This window comes from Labeo rohita, chromosome 24, assembly GCF_022985175.1.
Source record: "Labeo rohita strain BAU-BD-2019 chromosome 24, IGBB_LRoh.1.0, whole genome shotgun sequence".
NCBI lineage: Eukaryota > Metazoa > Chordata > Actinopteri > Cypriniformes > Cyprinidae > Labeo > Labeo rohita.
Window position 1 is genome coordinate 7627817 of NC_066892.1, and position 23443 is coordinate 7651259.

The window sequence follows — 23443 nt, forward strand, 5'->3', positions numbered from 1 at the left end:
GGGGAGGCAGGAAATACCAGATGTCCATCTTTGCCGTTAGTAAAAGAGGGTTTTGGGTGGGTTTGACAGGCCGGTTTAATGAGGTGAGAGAGAGGATAGGGCGACACGTCGATGTAATCGATAGCAGAATTAACACATTGACATGTGGACTGTTTACTTTCAGCCATTTTCTCTGCACAATTAAGCGCCTGAGATCTGCAAGTCAACTATGATTAATCCCGGGGTCACTCCACTGTCTCCCTCCATTTCCACTTAAAGTATCAAGGCCTGTGTTTATAACTCTAAATGCGTGTGCATAAGTGGTGTGTAGACATATCTGAGCACTTCACTTCAGTAGAAAATGTTTGTGTGCGTGCGTATAGTCAAGGTTATGCATAATTCAGAAAAGAATAGGCTCCCTTCTAATTTATGAGTGTGAATTTGAATTAAAATTGTGCTACAACAATTCAAATTGAGTTCAGATTCGTAAACTGAATTGGAATTGAAAAGGCATATTCCATTATATAGTTCCTGGTGGTTCTTGGTATTGGGGCTAGTTGCCGCTGATGCTGTTTTTGGGGTAGATGCCATTTGATGTTAAAGCCATTTTGGGGTTGATGCTGTTTGAGGGTGATGTCAATTAAGGCCGATTCTGTTTTTTGGGTTGAGGCCATTAGAAATTGACTGTTTCACGGTTGACAACATTTCGGGGTTGATCCTGTTGAAACCTTTCAAAGATTATGCCTCTTTGGGGTTGACGGCATTTCAGGGTTAATATCAACTGAACTCAATGCCTTTTTGGAGGCTGTTGCCATTTTGGTTGATGTCATTTTGGGTGGAAGCTGTCTGAGAGCATTTTGGGGTTTATGGTGCTTGGGCTTGATGCTGTTTTAGAGTTTACACTAAATGCCTTCTTGGAGTTGAGGCTGTTTGCAGATTGGTGTTGATTACTTTTGAAGCTGATAATGATGTCTTTTTGGAATTTATGCTGTTTGGGGTAGATGCCAATTCAAGTTTATGCCTTTTGGGGTTGACAACATTTGTAGCTGCTAAGAATTTGTGGTTGGTGTCTTTTCAGAGGTGAGGACTTTTGTAGTTGATGCTGTTTTGGGGCTGAGGCCTTATGAATTTGAGGTTGATGCCATTAGCTGTTGATTCTGTTTCAGGATTGATGGCGTTTTATGGTTGTTGGCGATTGCAATAGCTGCCTTTTTTGGAGGGGCATCTGCAGTTAAAACTGCCTCTTTGGGGTTGACGACATTTGCTGTGGATAGCATTTCAGGGTTAATGTCATCTAAACTCAACGCCTTCTTGGAGCTGAAGCTGTTTGCAGTTGAGGAGGCTTGGAGTTGATTCCATTTTGGTTGATGTCTTTTTGGAGTTGAAGCTGTCTCAGAGTATTTTGGGGTTTATGGTGCATGGGCTTGATGTTGTTTTGGAGTTTACAGCAATTAAGGTCGATGCCTTCTTAGAGTTGAAGCTGTTTGCAAATTGGGGTTGATATTGTTTGAAGCTAATAACATTATGGGGTTGATGTTAGTATGTTGATGTTGTTTTGGCAGATGACAATTCAAATTTATGTCTTTTGGGGCTGAGGCCATTTGGAGCTGCTAAGAATTTATAGTTGATGCTGTTTTGGGGTTGAAGCCAGTTTAAGTTGATGTCTTTTCAGGGTTGAGATCTTCTGCAATTGAGGTTGATGCAATTTGAGGCTGTTTACAGTTGATGCCATGACTGATGCCTTTTTAGGAATTTGAATCTTCTGATTGTTGATTGTGTTTCCTGCTGATAACGTTTCATGGTTGTTGGTGATTGTAATTGCTGCTTTTTTGGGAGGGTTGAGGCCATCTGCAGTTAAAAGTGGTGATCCTGCTGATACTTTTTGAGGATAATGCCTCTTTGGGGTTGAGGGCATTTGTCATCTTGGAGCTGAGTTGATGCAGTTGATGGAGCTTGAGGTTGATGCCATTTTGGCTGGTGTTTTTTTGAAGTTCTGATAGCTTGATGCCCTTTGGAGTTTATGCCAACTAAGGTTGATGCCTTCTTGGAGTTAAGGCTGAAGATCAGGGCTGATGTTGTTTGAAGCTGATAACATTTATGTTCATGTTTTTTTGGAATCGAGGCCTTTTTGCAGTTGATGTTGTTTTGTGGTTGAAGCCAGTTCATGTTGATGCCTTTTTGGTGTTGAGGCCTTCTGCAGTTGATAGCATTTTGGAACTGATGACGTTTTGAGCTTGATATCAGTTGAGGTTGATGCCATTCGAGGCTGTTTACAGTTGATCCTGATTAAGATTGATGCCTTTTTGGAGTTGCTTGATGCCGTTTTGGAGTTTATGCCAATTGAGGTTGATGCCTTCTTGGAGTTGAGGCTGTTTGGGGTTGATGTCTTTTTGGAATTGATGCCATCAGTACGTTGATGCTGTTTGGGGCAGATGCCAATTCAAGTTTATGCCTTGCGGGGTTGCAGCCATCTGTAGCTGGTAACATTTTGTGGTGGATGTCTTTTTGGGGGTGAGGCCTTTTGTATTCATTGCTGTTTTAGGGTTAAAGCCAGTTCAAGTTGATGTTTTCTACAGTTGATAGCATTTTGAAATTGATGACGATTTGAGGTGGATACCAGTTGAGGATGTTTACAGTTGATGCCAACTGAGTGGGACTCCTTTTTGGAGTTGAAGCAGTTGATTGTGTTTCAGGATTGTTGGCGATTGCAATCAATGCCTTTTTTTGGGGTTGAGGCCATCTGCAGTTAAAAGCATTTTGGGGCTGATGCAGTTTAGTTTCACTGCAACATCCTGGGATCTGGACAACTCCATTCTCACAGATGGACCGGCCTGATGATGTCTGGTCTGGGAAGTCCTCTCATTTTCTCTCTTCCATCCCTCCTTCCCCCTCTCCATCTCTCCTCCCATCTCATCCAGCCATCAGCGGCTCACTCCTTGGCATCCTCTGTCTCATCCCTCTCAGCTTCTTGGCAACATCAGATTAGTTGCTTCCGAAGAGCATTTCCCGTAAATGTAGCCTACTTTAGATCCAGGATTAGCTGCCAGTGATTCAATAAAAGGGCTTTTTTTTTCTGGATAACAGTAAATGTTGGTTTTGCAGTTTGGTACAGGACAGTATGTGATGGCGTGGGTACACATCCAGTGTTATCAAAAGAGCCAAATTATCCCTAAGGGAAGAGGTTATTATTTCACAACTGTGTGTGTTCACAAATTAGCATAACAAAGACTCACCTCTGCCATTTTGGCAAGCTCGGTCCAATCAGCTTTGTTGTAGCTACACATTATGCTGGATATGACAATCTATGGGGGAGAGAAGAATGAGAGAGAGATTTCAGCATGGACAGAATTCAAGAACAGGTTTTCTTTGTCTCACCTTGTGGCCTTTAACAGAGGCCCGTTTCATTGTGTACAAAAGGTTTCCCCATCAAGGTCCCATTTCGGCACATTATAAAATGGATCTGAAGGCCATTATCTTGTCTTTAAAAAGCAGCTGCCGCCTTCTCCTCAACCCTCAAAGTCACAAAATCAATATTTATAATTCACAAGACCAGGACAAATCCACTGTTGCGCCGCCTTTATTAAAACAGTATCAAGCCCCAGAGCAGGGTGTTAGATAAGAGCATTTGCTGGATTAGCCTGCGCCGTTTGTTGTTTCTTTTTTCCTTCGGACACACAATAAGCCAGTCATAAAACGGGTTACCGAAGGTCTGTTTCTCAAAAACAACTCCTGGTTTTCAGTAATCACGGACATAAAAAGCTTTTGAAACCGCGCCGAGCGTACCATAGCACCAATTCTCCAGAGACTGACTTTCTGCCCACACTTGCTAGCGGAAAGAGGAGCTACCAGGTCAACATTTCAGCACGCTGTGTCCCTCGCCTTGATTTTTCTCCAGGAAAAATCTAACCGCGTTAACCGCATATGTGGCCGCACTCCATTATGTGGCTAATAGCTGCAGAGCTGTGGAGAAAAACCCTGCAATGAAGGCCAGCCTATCTTGTGCGCCTTGGTCCAACAATGCGATTACATCTAAACTCTTGTCTCATCAGATGTCCATGACTTACACTCGCCGCTGATGAGGTGGAGGTGGGCGGCACGGGGGACGGTGAAGATTGGTGCTAACAACGGGAGAACAGGAGTCCGGGGAGACTCGGAGAAAACTGATTTCATGGGAGGATATTAAACTTGGAGGCTGTGTTGTCCCCCCGGGACAAATTTCCGCTAGATATAAATCTCTCGGGCATTACGCTTCCCCAAAAGCAGCAGGCAGTTAGGCGCTAAGCTTAGCCCACCTACACGAGAGCAGAAAATATTGCCAAGTTTTAGGGGGCAAATAAAGTTAAGCACTCTGACATTTACCGCCGAGATTTACAGTACAACACTGACATATAAGTGATATTTGATACACCCTGAAATAGTGTTTGGTAATATTACCATAAACCCCAGGCCATCGGCGAGCAACGGCGGGGTTCCTAAAGAAGACGAAGAGATCAGCGCCGCAGGCGTCATTTCGGGTATTATACGCGACGCGAGTATTCTGTTTTGATTTGGGCTTGACCTTTGCTCGCTTTACCGTCACGTTATTGCAGAACGGCCCTTGAGAAGCTGGAGAGGGATCTAGTTTTAAGTTTATTAACACCAATCCAGCCTGAGCCCCCCTGCCGGAGCGTCACATTAACCGGTGCCGAGGCTGCGGGGTTCGAGGAAGATCGGGGATTACCTGGTTATAAGCTCAATAACCTCCCTCCGGGCGAGCGCCTCCGAACCCACCTTACACTCTAACAATGTGTCTCCATGGAGATGAGTTACCTGGAGGCCATATGAGAACATGTGGAGCGATGATTCCCGCCGATTCTCTAACGCAGTGCTGTGACCATTTCCTAATAATGGGAAAAAATGGAAGCGCTGATAACAGCAGACCACAATTTGTCCAGTTCCGAGCCACAGCAGCCAGAGCAGCATCCTGATGAGGTTTCTTTTTCAGGAACCGTAAAGAGAGCGTTTAGCGCAGCGGGTGTACATGTGAGGGATTGTTGGCTATGAATTGCACGGGAACCAAAGCAACCTGAAAGTTCACCAGCCTGATCTCTCCCTCTCGGAATGACAAACAGAAACTATAATCATGCTAACAACACGCTCAGAGTCTTCTATACCATTCGTTGCACTTAAAAGGAACATAAAAACGTGCATTCGCTCTTTTGTTTGATACAAGATTTAAAGAATAGGAAAGATTTAAAGTTTTTTAATTTTAGGCATTTAGAATATTATGGTGTCTATTTTTGGGGGGAGAATTTTTTTGTAATCCGAACTTTAAAAAAAATGAATGAAGTTTTCATCTGCCTTATCCAAAACTCCTTTAACAGTTGAGGTCGAAAGTTTACGTACACCTTACAGAATCTGCAAAATGTTAATTATTTTACCAAAATAACATACAAAATGCATGTTATTTTTTATTTACTACTGACCTGAAGAAGATATTTTACATTAAAAATGTTTACATATAATCCACAAGAGAAAATAATAGTTGAATTTATAAAAATGACCCCATTCAAAAGTTTACATACACTTGATTCTTAATACTGTTGTTGCCTGAATGATCCACAGCTGTGTTCATGAGTCTCTTGTTTATCCTGAACAGTTAAACTGCCTGCTGTTCTTAAGAAATATCCTTTAGGTCCAAAAAATGCTTTAGTTTTTTTCAGCATTTTTTATGTATTTGAACCCTTTCCAACAATAACTGTATTATAACTATGATTTTGAGATCCATCTTTTCACACTGAGGACAAGTGAGGGATTCACATGCAACTATTACAGAAGGTTCAAACACTCACTGATGCTTTAGAAGGAAAAACGATGCATTAAGTTGTTTTTATAAATTCAACTATTATTTTCTCTTGTGAACTATATGTAAACACCTTTAACGTGAAATATCTTATTCAGGTCAGTACAAAATAAAAAATAACATGCATTTTGTATGACTCTTCTTATTTTGGTAAAATAATTAACATTTTGTAGATTCTGCAAGGTGTACGTAAACTTTTGACCTCAACTGTATGTGTTTTGAAATTCAATCCGATTTTTTACGTCAGTTGTGTTGTGACAGGAAGATTTAATTAAAACACTCAATATGCTAGTTTTTTTTTTACACTGATATTACATTCATATTTGGATACTGCCTTCATGAATAAACATAACCGATAGCAAAACATCTATTATTTGTCTCTGATACAAAAACTAGTTGCAGTTTGTTTAATTTTTTAACAAACACATATAAGAAAATATATGTGTATATAAAATATATAAATATATCTAAAATGAGGAGGCATTTCACACCTTATACATATATATATAAAAAAACAATTACATAATATTTTATATTTTTACATTAACAGTGTGATCAATATTCTATTTATTAAAGCCAAATATGAATTTAATCAAGTTGGTGTTTATAAGTATTTTACATTTATTCCAAAATAGTAAGTCAAGGCGGTAACAATTTAAACAATTTAACTTTTAACTATTTTTGAATTTTTGGTTGGGTCAAAGAGATTTACTTTAAATTTCACCAATTACTCACTAAAAACTCTCACAGATGATTATTTCATGTCATATTAAGTCTTATATTGACATAACAAAGTGTTTATATTGAAGTGTGTGTTGTTTACTTACTTTTATTAATTAGTCTTCCCATTATCGCCATTATATTGTTCATTCAGACTAATTCGCGAACGCAGAACGCACATGAACACTAGAGGTGGGATTTAACGCAAGAACCAATCACAGCCGATCATAACCAGTAATATCCAATCATTGCCTCTTGTCATGTGACTTTCCCCTATTCATTCTCATTTACCCCCACCAAAACCACAGCGTGCTTCAGGGGGTCTGTTAAAACTCAATGGGCTCAGGGGAGGTGAAAAAGATGCGGACTCCTGCTGTAACTGTATTTATAATTAAAATATCTTTATATTCTTTTTTTTTTTCACAAGATATAGACTGAGTATCTTTAAATGCACATACATATATATATATATATATATATATATATATATACACACATATATATATATATATATATATATATATATAGCTTCAGCGATTCCTTATAGTACAAAATCGCTGTCAGTCAAAAGGACACACATATATATATATATATATATATATATACACGTATGCTTAAGATTAAATTAGCATAAGCTTCCTGGTTTAACAAAAAATATGCTCGTCAAGCAATTTCTTAGGGGGTCTACGGCAGCAAAACATGTCTCAGCTCAGTCGGGGCCCTTAAAAGGAGCTTCTCTCTTTCTCTCTCTCTACTCTCTCTTCACCTTGTTTCAGAAAGAAGCGATACATCTCTGCTGCTTTCATCCTCAGTACAAAAGCCGCCCCAGTGAATGCTGGGCATCACTTCCATTAGTGCTGCCCGTGATTGCCGTCAGAATGTCCTGCAGAAATCAATTAATCCTTTGATATTTCTTGAGCACAAAAAGAAACCCAGATACAAGAATCTTAGAAGTGAACAAATGAGTTGTCATTTTGTAATTTCAGCAAGCATATGCCGCTCCTGCTGTACCGACACGACGGCTAAATTAAAAAAAAAAGTATTTATGGATGGAGCTAGCTCACATCATAAATATTTGGATTTCATTAACAAACATGAGGATCACATTACTATGAATAATAAATGGAACAATGAGAAATGAATATTGAAATCATATTCAAATTTTATGACTTCAGAGCCAAACCACTGAGGAAAAATTGAAAATAACTAGCTACCACAGAGAGTCCCATGCGGGTTTTACCATGTAGCTCATCCCAACAGTTTTCTCTTCTCAACATGTTCATGTCACATGCATATCTATGTTCATTAATGCTGAAAAAACCCAGCAGCTGCTCTTGTTAAAGACTCTAATTCAAGTTGAATGTTCTTATATTCTCACACCTTGTCCAACTAGCAACGAATCCATAAAAATCACATCACTAACTAGCAGGGACTGTCAACACGGTGACACATCATGACATTTTGACGGACTCGTCCGTTCTATTTTTGACGTGTCACGCTAGTGGAACTCACTGGTCCATTTTCCACTTCAGGTTTCTGTTCAAGTGCCTGTGTCCAACTTACATTGTCAGGGAAGTCGGCTTTGAGCTCCGTCACACTTTGGCACCAATAGGCAGCCGTCTTCTCACTGATCAGCTCGATGTTCAGGAAGGAGCCCTGGCCGGGACCAAACAGCGGTCCAGAAGTGGTTCCACGCACAATACGTGGAGACACATTAGTGACCAAATCCTGAAAAAGAAAAAGAGAAAATGTTTAAACTTAAAGATTTAGTTCACGTCCAGAACAAAAAAGTACAGATAATTTACTCACAATTTTGTCATCCAAGATGTTCATGTCTTTCTTTCTTCAGTCGTAAAGAAATTATGCTTCTTGAGGAAAACATTTCAGGAATTATCTCCATATAATGGACTTCAATGGTGCCCCCAAGTTTGAACATCCAAAATGCAGTTTAAATGCAGCTTCTGCATGTTCACTTTATAAACACTGGGTCGGTACTTCTGCAGCGATGTAGGACGATTTTGAAGTTGGGTAAGAAAACGAGACGGGAGGTCTCGCAGACCTAGACAGGATGGGCAAATTGTCGGTTTGTTTCGAAAACGCCCGATCGTTTTGCTAGATAAGACCATTCTTCCTTGGCGAGATCGTTTAGAGACATTTGAAGCTGCATTTAAACTGCATTTTGGAAGTTCAAACTCACAGGCACCACTGAAGTCCATTATATGGAGAAAAATCCTGAAATGTTTTTCTCAAGAAACAATTCCTTATCGACTGAAGAAAGACAGACATGAACATCTTGGATGGGGTGAGTAAATTATCTGTACATTTTTGCTCTGGAAGTGAACTACGCCTTTAAGCAGTTACCATTCAGATCAGAAACTCCTTCAGAGGTACGTGACCTTGTGCCACCTCCATTAGAGACAAATAATTAGCAGCATACTAGGGAAAAGACCTACACCTACAATTTCGCCTCGCTCCAGCCATCCCAACAGACTCCCCTACTATAAAATATGCTCCGCGGCTATAATTTCTGTGTAGAACAACATAAAGAAGACAATTACGACTATATTCTACAGAAATTCATGACACAAATTCAATAGCGTTATTTCTCCTTCCCTCTCCCAGGGGGCTTTGAAGTGCAGCTAAATTCATATTTAATCACACACGTTTGAAATTGTGCCGTGCAGTAGGGAAAATGAAGTCTACTTGAACCACAAAAAAAGGGTTTTTACATTACAAAATAAAGTCATTCATCCATCAGTTCGCACTAATATCTTCCCTTCCTCACACTTTCCCAGACTACAATTTATACATGTAGCAAAGGCTTGTCTTTTCTCAAAAGTGCCAGCATGCCCACAAGCCTTGATAGATGTTCTCTGTACTACATTAAGCTGTAGTTGAAAATTCATCTCTTGGCGTTAGAGTCCCTAAGGATTCCCTGCCAAACTGCTATAATATTCATCACTGATTGGATGTATGGAGTACAGGTCATCCTGGCCGGACAGTAATCAGTCCACGCGGTAAATTAGAAGCCAGGCTAATGAAGCTGGCAGAGTCGCGAGGATCGTGGCATCCGGTGAGCCGCTATTGGGTAATGGCTTTGGCCCTCGAAATGAGGTTCAACCAAGCCAGTGAATTGATGCTCTCACCGATGTAGATGCATCTTCTGGGGTTTGAGCCAAGAAATCTGTTGTTGTATTTCAAACCCTATGTGTAAATGACAAATGAGAATATATTTACAGGTTTTTGCAGCGATGCTGAAGAACAACCATTTTTGGTTTTCCCAAAGAGCCTTTCAGTCAGTAACATTTTTAAAACATCTGAGCCTTCAATCAGTGGAAACGGCATTTATTGGCATTGATGGTTCAATGAAGAACTTCCATAGAACCTTTCCATTCCACAAAGTTTTCTTTTAACTATTCACAGAATGGTTCTTTGAGGAAGCTAAAATCGTTCGAACGCAGGGGCAAAAACACTCTTTTAGAACTTTCATTTTTAAAAATGTTCCATGGGCGTTAAAGGTTCTTCATGAGACCATATATGGCAATTAAGAACCTTTAGTTTTAAGAGTGTATGGTTTTCTGAGGGTTAAAGGGATAGTTCACCCAAAAATGAAAATTCTGTCATTAACTACTCACTCTCAGTGAGCTTTGTTTATCTTTAGAACACAAATTAATATGTTTTTTTATGAAATCCAAGAGCAACACAACTACCACGTTCAGGGCCCAGAAGGTAGTAAGGACAGAAATTGTTGAATAAAGCAGGGTTCTACACTTACTTTTCTTTTTAGGAGCACTCCTAACTTAAAAAATTTAGGTGCACCTTCTAATCAATAATTAAAAAAATCTGATCAATTAGCCTTCCCATTACGAGGTGGTATTTGACTCCTTAAGTTGATTTACAGGGGAATTTTGTTTTTACCTTTGTAATGGCATTTTTCTAACTTTATAAAAAGTACAGGGGTTGGACAATGAAACTGAAACACTGGCCAATATAGTGTTGGAGGTTTCATGGATATGTTTGCACAGCCTGGTGGCCTATCTTCACTGATTGCACACTGCACCAGTAAGAGCAGAGAGTGAAGGTTGACTATGTGCACCCAATGGATCAAACATTGTACCCTGAAAGTAGTGCCTTGTATCAGGATGATAATGCACCAATACACACAACAAGGCTGGTGACAGAGTGGTTTGATGAACATGAAAGTGAAGATGAACATCTCCCATGGCCTGCACAGTCACCAGATCTGAATATTATTGAGGGATGTTTTGGAAGAGCGAGTTAGGAAAAGTTTTCCTACGCCAGCATCACGTAGTGACCTGGCCACTTTTTTTTTTTTTTTTTTTTTTTTTTTGCAAGAGGAGAATAGCTTAAAATCCTTCTGGCTACTGTGCAGGACTTATATTTGTCATTCCCAGGATGAAATGATGCTGCATTGGGCACAAAAAGGCTCAACAACGTACTAATTGTTTTTAAAAAAAACAGGTGTTTCAGTTTTATTGTCCAACCCCTGTATGTCATCTTTTATGTCAAATGTTTTTACAAAATTATATTTTAGAAGCTTTTTAAAATTTGTAATTAAAACAACAGAATAACAATAAGTTACCAATCAAATATCAGTATCAATAAAATAAATTTTAAATAAATAAACAAATAATTAAATTAATACTACAGAGATGGCATAGAAGAACACAAAAGTGGCTTGTAGGTGTATTTTCGTATATATTAAAAAGGTCATGAAACCCCAGACTACTTTTTCTGAGATTTTAGGAGAGATCGTGTTGCACGTTATAGATGACAATGTTAGCACCTGTTAATTTTAAATGTTGCACAATGAACAATGAATCTCTTATTTACACTCTCTCTACACTTTGTTTATGAAAGGTACATGAGATATGTCTGTGATACACTACTCAACATTGCAAAAACAAGCAGAAACCTTTGAAGCTCCCCTCAGTGCAAACACAAATATGCTGATCGGGTCAGTCGCACAGGTGCTCCTAAATATTTTTTTATAGTTGCACGGAATAGTCACACTGTAGAGCTTTGTAAAGTCTTTATTTTTATTTTCCTTGTGCACAAAAAGTATTTTCATAGCTTCATAACATTACGGTTGAACCACTGATGTCACATGGACTATTTTAACAATGTTCTAACAACCTTTGGGCCTTTAACGTCAGATGTATTGCTGTTTATGAGGCTCAGAAAGCTCTTGAGTTGCATTAAAAATATCTACATTTGTGTTCTGAAGATGAACAAAGGTTGTAAGGGTTAATAATTAATGACAGAATGTTCATTTTTTGGTATTCTGGTCTCCTGTCTAATGTAGAAAAGTAACAGCACACCTCCTCAAGTCGCACGATTTGAGGTATCACTCATGCCTGTAGCACAAACGGTGTGGGACCAAATATGCGTTGACGTTTAATACTGAAGGTTAGGGGTTTGTTCTAATCCTTAGCAAGCATCATTAATTAAAGACAAAGAGGGACTGGTTTTAATCCAACGCGTCTAAGGCCGCGACGCCGAGAGGCTAAAGGGTTAAGAAATTACATTTCGTATTTCGTCTTCTTCTCTCGCTGTGAAAATTGAACCGATAAACTCAACGGAACAAACAAAAGGGAGTGACAGCTTAATCCTTTGAACTCTGATAAACCATCCATCATAATTTAACAGCGTGAGAGGACGATTTGCATATCCTAATTAGAACCTACGCCTTTACAGAACAATTACAATAATGGCACGCAAACTTCATTTTACAACATTCGAGCACTTTTCAAGCCGCGGAGACAGGAAACTTTCATTGAAAATGTGATCTAATTAGCATGAGTTTGATTTAGAAGTGAGGCTCCGAATGTGTGGTTTGTTTTTGTGTTATTCATTACGCATTTTTAATTTGTTTTAATTAATTTTAATATAAGTTTATTTATTTCTCGTGCTTGCAAGTAATTAAATCATTATTGTTAGTGCCCATACTTGTGCTTAGGGATTTTAACAAACTTCCAACTTTAAGTATTAAACATGCAGCTTGTGCTGTGGACATGAATGACGCCTCAAATAACGCAGCTTGTTGAGAAAAGCTGTAAACAGACTTCTGATTGTCACCTGGCGGACAATAAAACAGAAAAATACAGAATTAGAGATGTGAGCCAGATATCAACAGTCTGGTAATTACAAAAAAACACTCTAGCTTCATGACAGCGAGTTCATCGAATTTAAAAAATAAAAAAAATAAAATAAAATAAAATAAAATAAAATAAAATAAAATAAACATGAATTTACTTTTATCACTTTACTAATATCGGTGGATTACCAATAAATAAATAAATAAATAAATAAATAATAAGCAAACATATATGCATTCATGAACTAAAACAAAATATGAATTTACTTTTATGTTAAAGAAATAAATAAATATTATTGTGTAGTATTTTGTATTATAATATGCATTTCCATAATAATAATAATAATAATAATAAAATAAAAAAACATATTATATAATAAATATAAAATAAAATAAATAAACATAATAGTAATAATAATAATAATAAACATTAATTTACTTTTAGGAGGATTACCAATAAATAAATAAAATAATAAGCAAACATACATACATTCACATGACCTAAAATAAAATATTTACTTTTACAATAAATAAATAAATAAATAAATAAATAAATAAAGATTATGTAGTCATGTTTATTATATGCATTTCCATAACAATATTATTATTTTAAAAATTATTATATAATAAAATAAAATAAAATAAAATTATGTAAAATAACAAAAACATAAAATATACATAATAATAATAATAATAATAATAATAATACATTAATTTACTTTTATACTTATAGGTATAAATAAATAAATAAATATTATGTAATCATGTTTATTATAATATGCATTTCCATAACATTATTATTATTATTTTAAAAATTATAATATAATAAAAATAAAATGAAATAAAATTACATAAAAAAACATAAAATCTACATAATAATAATAATAATAATAATAATAATAATAATAATAATAATAATAAATTAATTTACTTTTATCAGGTATAAATAAATAAATAAAATAAAATAAATAAATACAACAAAATTAAACAAAATATTTATTTTCTTTTACAAATAAATAAAACAAAATTTGTATTGCCATTTCATTATAATATACCTTTCCATAGCAATAATAATGATAATAATAATAATAATAAAAATAACAACAAAAAGTATTATTATTATTATTATTATTATTTTAAACATGTAATAATTTACTAAAAATAAAATAAAATGATATAAAATAAAATGATATAAAATAACACAAAAAATAAAAATGTAATGATGATGATGATGATGATAATAAAACATTAATTTGCTTTTATAAGGTATAAAATAAATAAATAAATAAATTGTATTATGTCATTTTCATTGTACATTTCAATAATAATACGTTTTTCTTTTTTTTTTTGACATTTTGGGGTTTTTCTTTGATAGGATAGTAGAGCTAGGACAGGAAGTGAGCGGGGGAGAGAGAGGGGGGTGGGACCGGGAAAGGTCCACAAGGCGGGAACCGACCCCGGGACGCCCAAAGCACAACTGCGCCACACGTCGGCATGCTGCCCACAATTTCAACGGTGCCGACGTAATAATAATAATAATTATTATTTTCAGTTTAGGAGCACACATACTAACGACTTCAGAGCTGACATACATACATTGTTCTAAACCCACAACACTTAAATTTCTGATTTCATTGATTAGAACTGATTTGATTAGAATTGATTAGAACCACAGATCGACAGTTCCAACTTGTTAGCAGATATTTGCTTCAGGTCCATTCAAACATTCAACAGTCTGGCTCTACCATTCAGTATGTGAGATCTGTTTGATGAGTGACATTTTTATACATGGCTTGTGGTTGAAGATGAAGACGTTACCTCTTCTTTAATGAAAGTGTTGCGGCCCTCCAGTGAAGACTCTGTTGGGAATTCAGACAACCATCCCATGAGCTCCAGGCCAATCTGTAAGTCTACATTTAATGAAGCCGTGACCAGGGAACATTTGGCTGCCGGCGCTTTGGATTATCAGGCGAGGGTGGAACAAGACGTTTAATATTAAGCAACTAGAAACCATGAAAATTACCCAAAGACAGAGGTCTGGCATGCCGAAACAGGTGCCGCACACAGCGACGGGAGATAAGACACGCACGCGTACACACGCTCGCTTTCCCATTCTCTCCTTCCCAGCATGCATCTCAATGCAAATTGGATTCCCAAAGATGAGCGCCGATGGACATAAGACATAAATTCATTCCTCTACACAGACCATAGTGTTAATATGCATGACTGCCACCAGCCAGCAGAAGACGGGATAAAACCTGCCCGGGACGGACATATCGTATGGGTTTCTGTTTCAACCTACAGTGGGATCCAAATGTCTGAGAACACATTAGAAATCTGGGATTTCTTCTCTTTTCCCCAATTTTAACCTGACATTAAAAGAACAAAATTGAAATGGCAAAATTAATATTTCCCATATTCAAATTCTGCTAGTTAGTCTTTTACATGCAATTACAATAAATAAATGAATGGAGAGTGTGGCTTTCAAGCTACAAAATGGACTGAAAGTATCATAAATATGGTCCACTGTCATAAATCCTTCAGATCAGTTTTGTAAACTGGATCAAAAAGATCTGACACAAAAGAAACAAATCGATTCAATTAGGAAACATACAATTCAGACCAGTTTTGTAAACTGGATCAACCGATTCACTGAAAAGACCTGATTTAAAAGAATCAAATCTATTGAACCAGTACTGAAATCATTTAGACTGGTTTTGTGGACTGTATAATTGATTCATCTGATTTGATTCAAAAGAATCAAATTGGTTCAATTAGGAAAAATAATTCAGACCAGTTTTCGTGAACTGAATCAACCAATTCACTGAAAAGATCTGTCTCAAAAGAATCAATTCAGTTAAACTAGTACAGAAATCTGAAGTGAATCAACTGAAACAGTAGATTGAAAAGAGCTTATTCGAAAGAATCAAATTAGTCTAATTAGGAACCAAATCACTCTGACTGGTGAAATATTTCAACTGATTCATTAAAAAGACATAACTGAAAAAAATATATATAATAAATATTAGTCCAGTTAGTAAACAAATCCTTCAGACTGATTTTGTCAACTGGATCAACTAATTAATTCAAACTATCCAGTTAAAAAGAACCAAATCAATTTGGATAGCAAACAGATCAACTCTTTTCTTAACTGGATCAACTGATCCATTTTAGACTGGTTTTGTGGACTGAATCAACTGACACAGTAGACTGAAAAGATCTGATTCAAAATAATCAAATTAGTCTAATTAGTTAAAAAATCAGTCCGAGTAGTTCTGTGAACTGGATCAACTGATTTATTAAAAAGATCTGACTCAAAAGAATCAAATCTGTTAAATTAGCACAGAAATCATTCAGACTGGTTTTGTGGACTGGATCAACTGAAACAGTAGACTAAAAAGATCTGATTCAAAAGAATCAAAGCAGTCTAATTAGTTAAAAAAATCAGTCCGAGTAGTTCTGTGAATTGGATCAATTGATTCATTAAAAAGATCTGACTCAAAAGAACCAAATCCGTCCAATTAGGAAAAATATCATTCAGGCAAGTTTTGTAAACAAATCTTTCAGACTGGTTTTGTCCACTGGATCATCCTATTCACTGAAAAGAATCTCAAATAGAATCAAATCTGTTAAATTAGTACAGAAATAATTTAGAATAATTTAGGTTTTGTGGACTGAATCAATTGAAAGAGTAGATTGAAAAGATATGATTCAAAAGAATCAAATTAGTCTAGTTAGTTAAAAAAATCATTCGGAGTAGTTCTGTGAACTGGATCAACTGATTCATTAAAAAGATCTGACTCAAACAAATCAAATCGGTCCAATTAGGAAAAATAAAAATCAGACCGGTTCTGTGAACTGGATCAACTGATTCATTCAGAAATCATTCAGACAGGTTTTGTGGACTGGATCAATGAAACAGTAGATTGAAAAGATATGATTCAAAAGAATCAAATTAGTCTGATTAGTTAAAAAAATCATTCAGAGTAGTTCTGTGAACTGGATCAACTGATTCATTAAAAAGATCTGATTAAAAAGAACCAAACGGTCCAATTAGGAAAAATACAATTCAGTTTTTTTCAGTACAATTTGGTTTTGCGAACTGGATCAACTGATTCATTGAAAAGATTTGACTCAAAAGAATCAAATCTGTTAAATTAGCACAGAAATCATTCAGACTGGTTTTGTGGACTGAATCAACTGAAACAGTAGATTGAAAAGATATGACTCAAAAGAATCAAATTAGTCTAATTAGTTAAAAAATCATTCAGAGTAGTTCTGTGAACTGGATCAACTGATTCATTAAAAAGATTTGTCTCAAAAGAATCAAATCTGTTAAATAAGCATAGAAATCATTCAGACTGGTTTTGTGGACTGAATTGACTGATTCACTGAAAAGATCTGACCCAAAAGAATCAAATCAGTTTAATTAGGAAACAAATCATTCAGACTGATGTGTGAACTGGACAAAGCTCTGACTCAAAAGAACAACTCTTAAAAGTGAACCACTTTTATGATACTTCTATCATGCTTCCAGTCACTTTCATTCTATTAAAATGAGTGATTAGGAAAATGTACAAACATTCACTTTTTTGTTTCCACTGAAGTCATGCAGGTTTGTATGTTAATCATGAAAAATGCAAATGCAAGCATTTTTTCTGGTGCTCATAGACTTTAGACCCATACTATACATAGCCAGACACCCTGTGGCTGTATGCTGGATTTTATAAGGACTCTTTCCTCTTGTGGTCCCGTTGACCATTCGCAGCCTGTGACGAGCAGAGTAAATGCAGGAAGGACCATTTTCCTTTTTTCTCCCCTTACAGAGGCTCAGTCTCGCTCACCATTTCATGTGTGTTTTTGAGCTAACAACGTTTTATCACAGCACAACAGGCCCCTAATCCTCCTGTACAACAAACAGGCTTTCAGAAGCGGACACATGCAAGAACTACTAATCAAAATGCAGCAGACTACGCCGCCGTCGCCGCGCTCACACGCTCGTGCTAACATCACAACCCGCGTCCACACGCTTTCACATACTAATGAGAATATACTGTACTCTGACCTCACACTGCCACACGAACACACTGCATACAAGCAGTGGAGTCTAGAAATAAGATCACATCATCATAGTTCTCTATTGCATTGACGTTTACTGCGATCATCTACATATCTTTGCATGTTTTTACAAACCACCTTTGATAATGCTGCATCGGAATATCTGTTTCTCCTTACACGTTTCATTATCCCGCGGAAGATGCGCGGTGCTGTTTTCCATCTATCTTTTTGCTCTCCCCCTCTCCAGACACGCCGGGGAGATCAAGTGCGGAATATACTGCTCAATGGCCGATAATCCCGCACATTAAACCACAGGCTTGAACTAATACCATATCAAATGCTTTGCTATTCAGATCCAGCATCCCGCTGTAATTGTCTTATTTCAGAAGATCAAAACTGCAGGGAAAATGCACGCAGTTTCTTAACGTCAGTTTGGATTGTAGGAACGAACAGGCATTTAATGGTGCAATCAGAAAAAAAAAGAACGAGGTCAAAGCTTTCCAGCGGTTGCTTTTTCTAAATGTGTAATACATATACTAACCGTCAAAAGTTTTTGAACAGTAAGATTTTTTAAAGAAGCTGCTTCTGCTCACCAAGCCTGCATTTATTTGATCCAAAGTACAGAAAAAAATGTACAATTTTGAAATATTTTTACTATTTAAAATAACTGTTTTCTATTTGAATATATTTTAAAATGTAATTTATTCCTGTTATTTAAAAACTGAATTTTTAGCATCATTACTTCAGTCACATGATCCTTCAGAAATCATTCTAATATTTAGATTTGCTGCTCAAAAAACATTTATTATTATTATTATATTGAAAACAGCTGAGTAGATTTTTTTCAGTTTTCTTTGATGAATAGAAAGTTCAGAAGAACAGCATTTATCTGAAATAGAAATCTTTTTTTGATTTTTGCTAAATAAAAGTATTAATTTCTATTATTTCTTTCCTAAAAAAAAATAATTACAAATTCAATAAAAAAATTCTGATTCCAAGCTTTTGAATGGTACAGTATAGTGTATAAAAGTGCTATACAAATTTTTATTTCAGATAAAAGCTGATCTTTGGATCTTTCTGTTCATCAAAAAATCTTAAAATAAATGTCCTCAACTGTTTTTAAATATTGATAAAATAATAAATGTGTCTTGAACAGCAAATCAGCCTATTAGAATGATTTTTGAAGGATCATGTGGCACGAAAGACTGGAGTAATGATGCTGAAAATTCAGCTTTGATCACAGGAATAAATTACATTTTAAAATATATTTAAATAGAAAGCAGTTATTTTAAATAGTAAAACTATTTCACATTTTTACTGTTTTTGCTGTCCTTTGAATCAAATAAATGCAGGCTTGGTGAGCAGATGCAACTTCTTTTAAAACATGAAAAATACTACTGTTCAAAAACGTTTGACACGTAGTGTAAAAAGGGGGAAAAGTCAGAAAACCACTGAGAAAATGCTACAACTTTGCATTTTTAATTTGAGATATTTTTTAAATTATGAATTCTTTCATTAGAATTTTTTCTTGAAAGAGATTAATAATTGTATTAAGCAAGCATTCAGCAATTTTATGCATTTATCATAGCTGACAGTAAATAAAATTCAAAAGATAAAAATAAATGCTGTTCCACTGATAAAATAATTATAAAAAATATCACATTTTACATAAAAATTTTAAGCAGCGCAACTGTTTTCAACATTGATAATAATAAGAAATTGTTCTTGAGCAAATCAGCATACTAGAAGGATTTCTGAAGGATCATGTGACACTTAAGACTAATGAAAATTCAGCTTTGCATTACAGGAATAAATTGCGTTTTAAAATATATTTAAATAGAAAATAAACTTATTTTAAATTGTAATAACATTTCATAATTTTACTGTATTTTTGATCAAATAATTTCAGGATTGGTGAGCATAAAAGATGGTGAGATAAAATGCAAAAGATTGCATAAAATTGCTTTTTTGAACTCTCTGATTAGGGAATAGGACAGAATTATCAGAAATATGTCTTTCTCTTGGCTTTTTAGAATTAAAAAAAATCTAAAATCTTTATTTCCAGGTTTAAATCTGTTTTTGAAACCCAGATTTTCATTGTGGTCCCACTGTTTTGTCTCTATAATAGAAGCCAGATCATTAAGCTTATTTAACATAAAACACCTGTACTAGTTGTGTCAGCCTTTCTTTGACACAAAACACAAAGCCTTACTCTAATGCAAATTAGACCATCAGTCTTGCTTGTTAAATGCATTATAGACTCATTTGGGTGAAACACTCAGCATTCTGCATGGATCGTACCTGCTTTCCAGACAGCCTGCATCACCAGAATTGATCTGCGAGATTAGTCTCCTCTCACTGCATTTGTATAACTTTAGCATGCAAGAACCACACTCACACAAACATGAAGAATAACAATGAACATCACACTGCAAAATGACTATGTGCATATTGTATTACTTGTTGTGATGTATAGACGCGTTAGAAGCGTGACGGATAATTGCTATCCAGTGATTCTACAGAAGTTAAGAGATTCACATAAACCCTATCCTAGTGAAGGGCTACCCAAAGGAAATATCTATTAAAATGAGTCCAAAATTGAAAAAGGTGCATGCTTTTGTGGATGACATTTGCTCTGGTCCTCTATCTGATTTCTGTGGGGCCTTTAGAGTCACTGCAGGATGGAGAGCAGACAAATAAAATAATAAAATCTTGAAGAGCCATAATTACACTGAGTGGCCCCAAGTCAGGGCATTAATCATTATAAACAGCCATGACAGAAAAATCAAACCGCGGCTGGTTCACTTCTCCTGTGTACCCAGGCCAACCAACACAGAACACTAGAAGAAAAGAGAAAAAAAAAAAAACACTGAAGCTGCAGTTCTAGTGAACCAGCCATCTTGTTCATCAGGGACAGTTCATCCAAAAATGAACATTCATACATCATTCACTCAACCTCATGTTATTCCAATTATGAGACCCTGGACGACAAAACCAGTCATAAGTAGCATGGGTATAAAGTACATTGTATGGGTCAAAATTATACATTTTTCTTTTATGCCAAAAAATCATTAGGATATTAAGTAAAGATCATCATGTTCCATGAAGATATTTTGTAAATTTCCTACCATAAATATATCAAAACTTTTTGATTAGTAATATGCATTGATAATAACTTCACAAATAACAAATTTAAAGGTGATTTTCGCAATATTTTGATTTTCTTGCACCCTCAGATTCCAGATTTTCAAATAGCTGTATCTCAACCAAATACTGTCCTATCCTAACAAATCATAAATCAATGGAAAGCTTATTTATTTAAGTGGCCCTTATAACTGGTTTGTGGTCCAGGGTCACATATGTATGAGTTTCTGTTCCACAGAAGAAAGAACGTAATGCATGTTTGGAGTGACATGAGTAAATGATGACTGTTTTTGTTTTTGGGTGAACTATCCCTTTAAAATGTGTAGCTCTTGTATGTAAATGTGAGGAACAGGGGATGGTAAAGCCTTTTAAAGGGATAGTTCACCCCAGAAACATTTAGACTGAAATAAAAAAAAAAATTAAAATTACCCCATGATTTACTTAATATCAAGCCATCCTAGGTGTACATGACTTTCTTCTTTCAGACAAATACAATCGGTGTTACAATAAAAAATGTTTTGGCTCTTCCAAGCTTTATAATGGCAGTGAATGGGTGTTGAGATTTTGAAGTCTAATAAAGTGCATCCATCCATCATAAAAGGTACTCCACACAGCTCCAATGGGATAATAAATAACTTCTGGCTTGTATTAAAATCCTGCAACTTTTTTTTTTTTTGCAAATCTGTGTTTTGCAATTTTTATAATTCGTGACTGGTGTCTTGTTTTGCTCTCTCCTACGTCACGCACTGGAACGCCATGCTCTCGTGAATGTGTGTAAAACAGTTAGCAGAAGCTAGAAATTACGGTTTATAAAGTTTTAAATATGTATATTTTTCTTACACAAATGCATCAATTCACTTCAGAAGGCCTTTATTAACCTTTCGGAACATGTGGAGCAATTCCTATGATGAATGGATGCACTTTATTGGACTTTAAAATCTCAACACCCATTCACTGCCATTATAGAAGGCCTTTATTAACCCCCCCCGAACCGTGTGGAGTACTTTTTATGATGGATGGATGCACTTTACTGGACTTCAAAATCTCAACACCCATTCACTGCCATTATAAAGTTCGGAAGAGTCAGGATTTTTTTAAAATATGGATTTTTTTTTTTTTTTACACAGATGCATCGATTCATTTTAGAAGGCCTTTATTAACCCCCCAGAGATGTATGGAGTACTTTTATGATGGATGGATGAACTTTTTTGGACTTCAAAACCCATTCACTGGCATTATACAGACACTTTTTTTTAGAAGGCCTTTATTAAACCCCCGAGCCATGTGGAGAATTTTTTATGATGGATGGATGCACTTTTTTGGTCTTCAAAATCTCAACACCCATTCACTGACATTATGAAGTTCATAAGAGTCTGAAATTTTTTTTAAATACAGTTTTTATACACAAATCCATTGATTCATTTTCGAAGGCCTTTATTAACCCCCCAGAGATGTATGGAGTAATTTTTATGATGAATAAATGAACTTTATTGGACTTCAAAATTGACATTGACACTGACATTGTAAAGCTCGGAAGAGCCAGGACTTTTTTTTTTTAAACACAGTTTTTGTTTTGTTTTTTTAACACAAACGCATCGATTCACTTTAGAAGGCCTTTATTAAACCCCTGGAGCTTTGTGTGGAGTACTTTTTATGATGGATAGATGCACTTTATTGGACTTCAAAATCTCAACACCCATTCACTGCCATTATAAAGCTCGGAAGAGCCAGGATATTTTTTAATATAACTCCGATCGCATTTGTCTGAAATGAGAAAGTCATATACATCTAGAATAGCTTGAGGGTGAGTAAATCATGGGGTAATTTCTCTAGTTGCCATTTACTTTCATTGTATGTAAAAGAGCAGCCTGGACATTCTTCAAACAAGTTACTTCTGTGTTCTACGAAAATAATAAGTTACAACACTGCGAGTATCCCTTTAAACATCAACTGATCGTCCTGTCATTGACAGGAAGTCTAGGAATTTAAATTCTAAACACAAAGAAATGCATTCAACTACCTTATCCCTATTTGAAAGTGCATACATGCATGTTTGGTGAGCGTCTCTGTCTCTGTCAAATGTACACGCACTGATGTCTGCTGAGATTTCGGACAATGATCTCGGCGGCTGCTGTAATCCTCTCTCCACGGCTGTCACTTAAAATCGAGGCAACCTTGAATCCATGACAACGTCCCAGAGACACATCTGCACTCGCAGAACCTTGATAAACCATGTGACAACTTTCTTTCCTTCAGTGAAAGGACTCAGAGGCACAATACGACACAACTGCCTTTCATTCCACTAACTCGTGTGAATAGAATTCAGCTCCAGTAAAAAAAAAAAAAAGCTCTTTAAGTTTCAAGGCCTCATGCTGCTTAAAATAAGACAGAGGAACAATTCTGGAATAGAGGCAAGCATGACATTCACTGAATCATGGAAAATGAATGTTGGTTTTGTAAAAATTGATTTGAATCTCATGCAGTCAATAAACCCACTGACTTCATAGCGCATGCTTTTGGACACAATATCTTTCTAAGGAAAAAAAAAGTAACGACAAATAAATCCAGTGCCTAACGACACA

At 36.0% G+C, this 23443-nt stretch overlaps 1 protein-coding gene across 2 annotated transcripts in view; it reads right to left on the reverse strand.

Annotated features, from left to right (window-relative positions):
• dpyda.1 (dihydropyrimidine dehydrogenase a, tandem duplicate 1) overlaps window positions 1-23443 on the reverse strand; it is a 249959-nt gene that overhangs the window by 85298 nt on the left and 141218 nt on the right. For both annotated transcript variants that reach the window (XR_007825666.1, XM_051098672.1), the window contains exons 14-15: window positions 8105-8269; window positions 3213-3281 (exon numbers count right to left, since the gene is read on the reverse strand). Coding sequence is in view for 1 of the 2 variants with exons in the window: in XM_051098672.1 (XP_050954629.1) it covers window positions 3213-3281; window positions 8105-8269 (234 nt within the window). In the remaining variant the exon portion in view is untranslated. The remainder of the gene's footprint in view (window positions 1-3212; window positions 3282-8104; window positions 8270-23443) is intronic.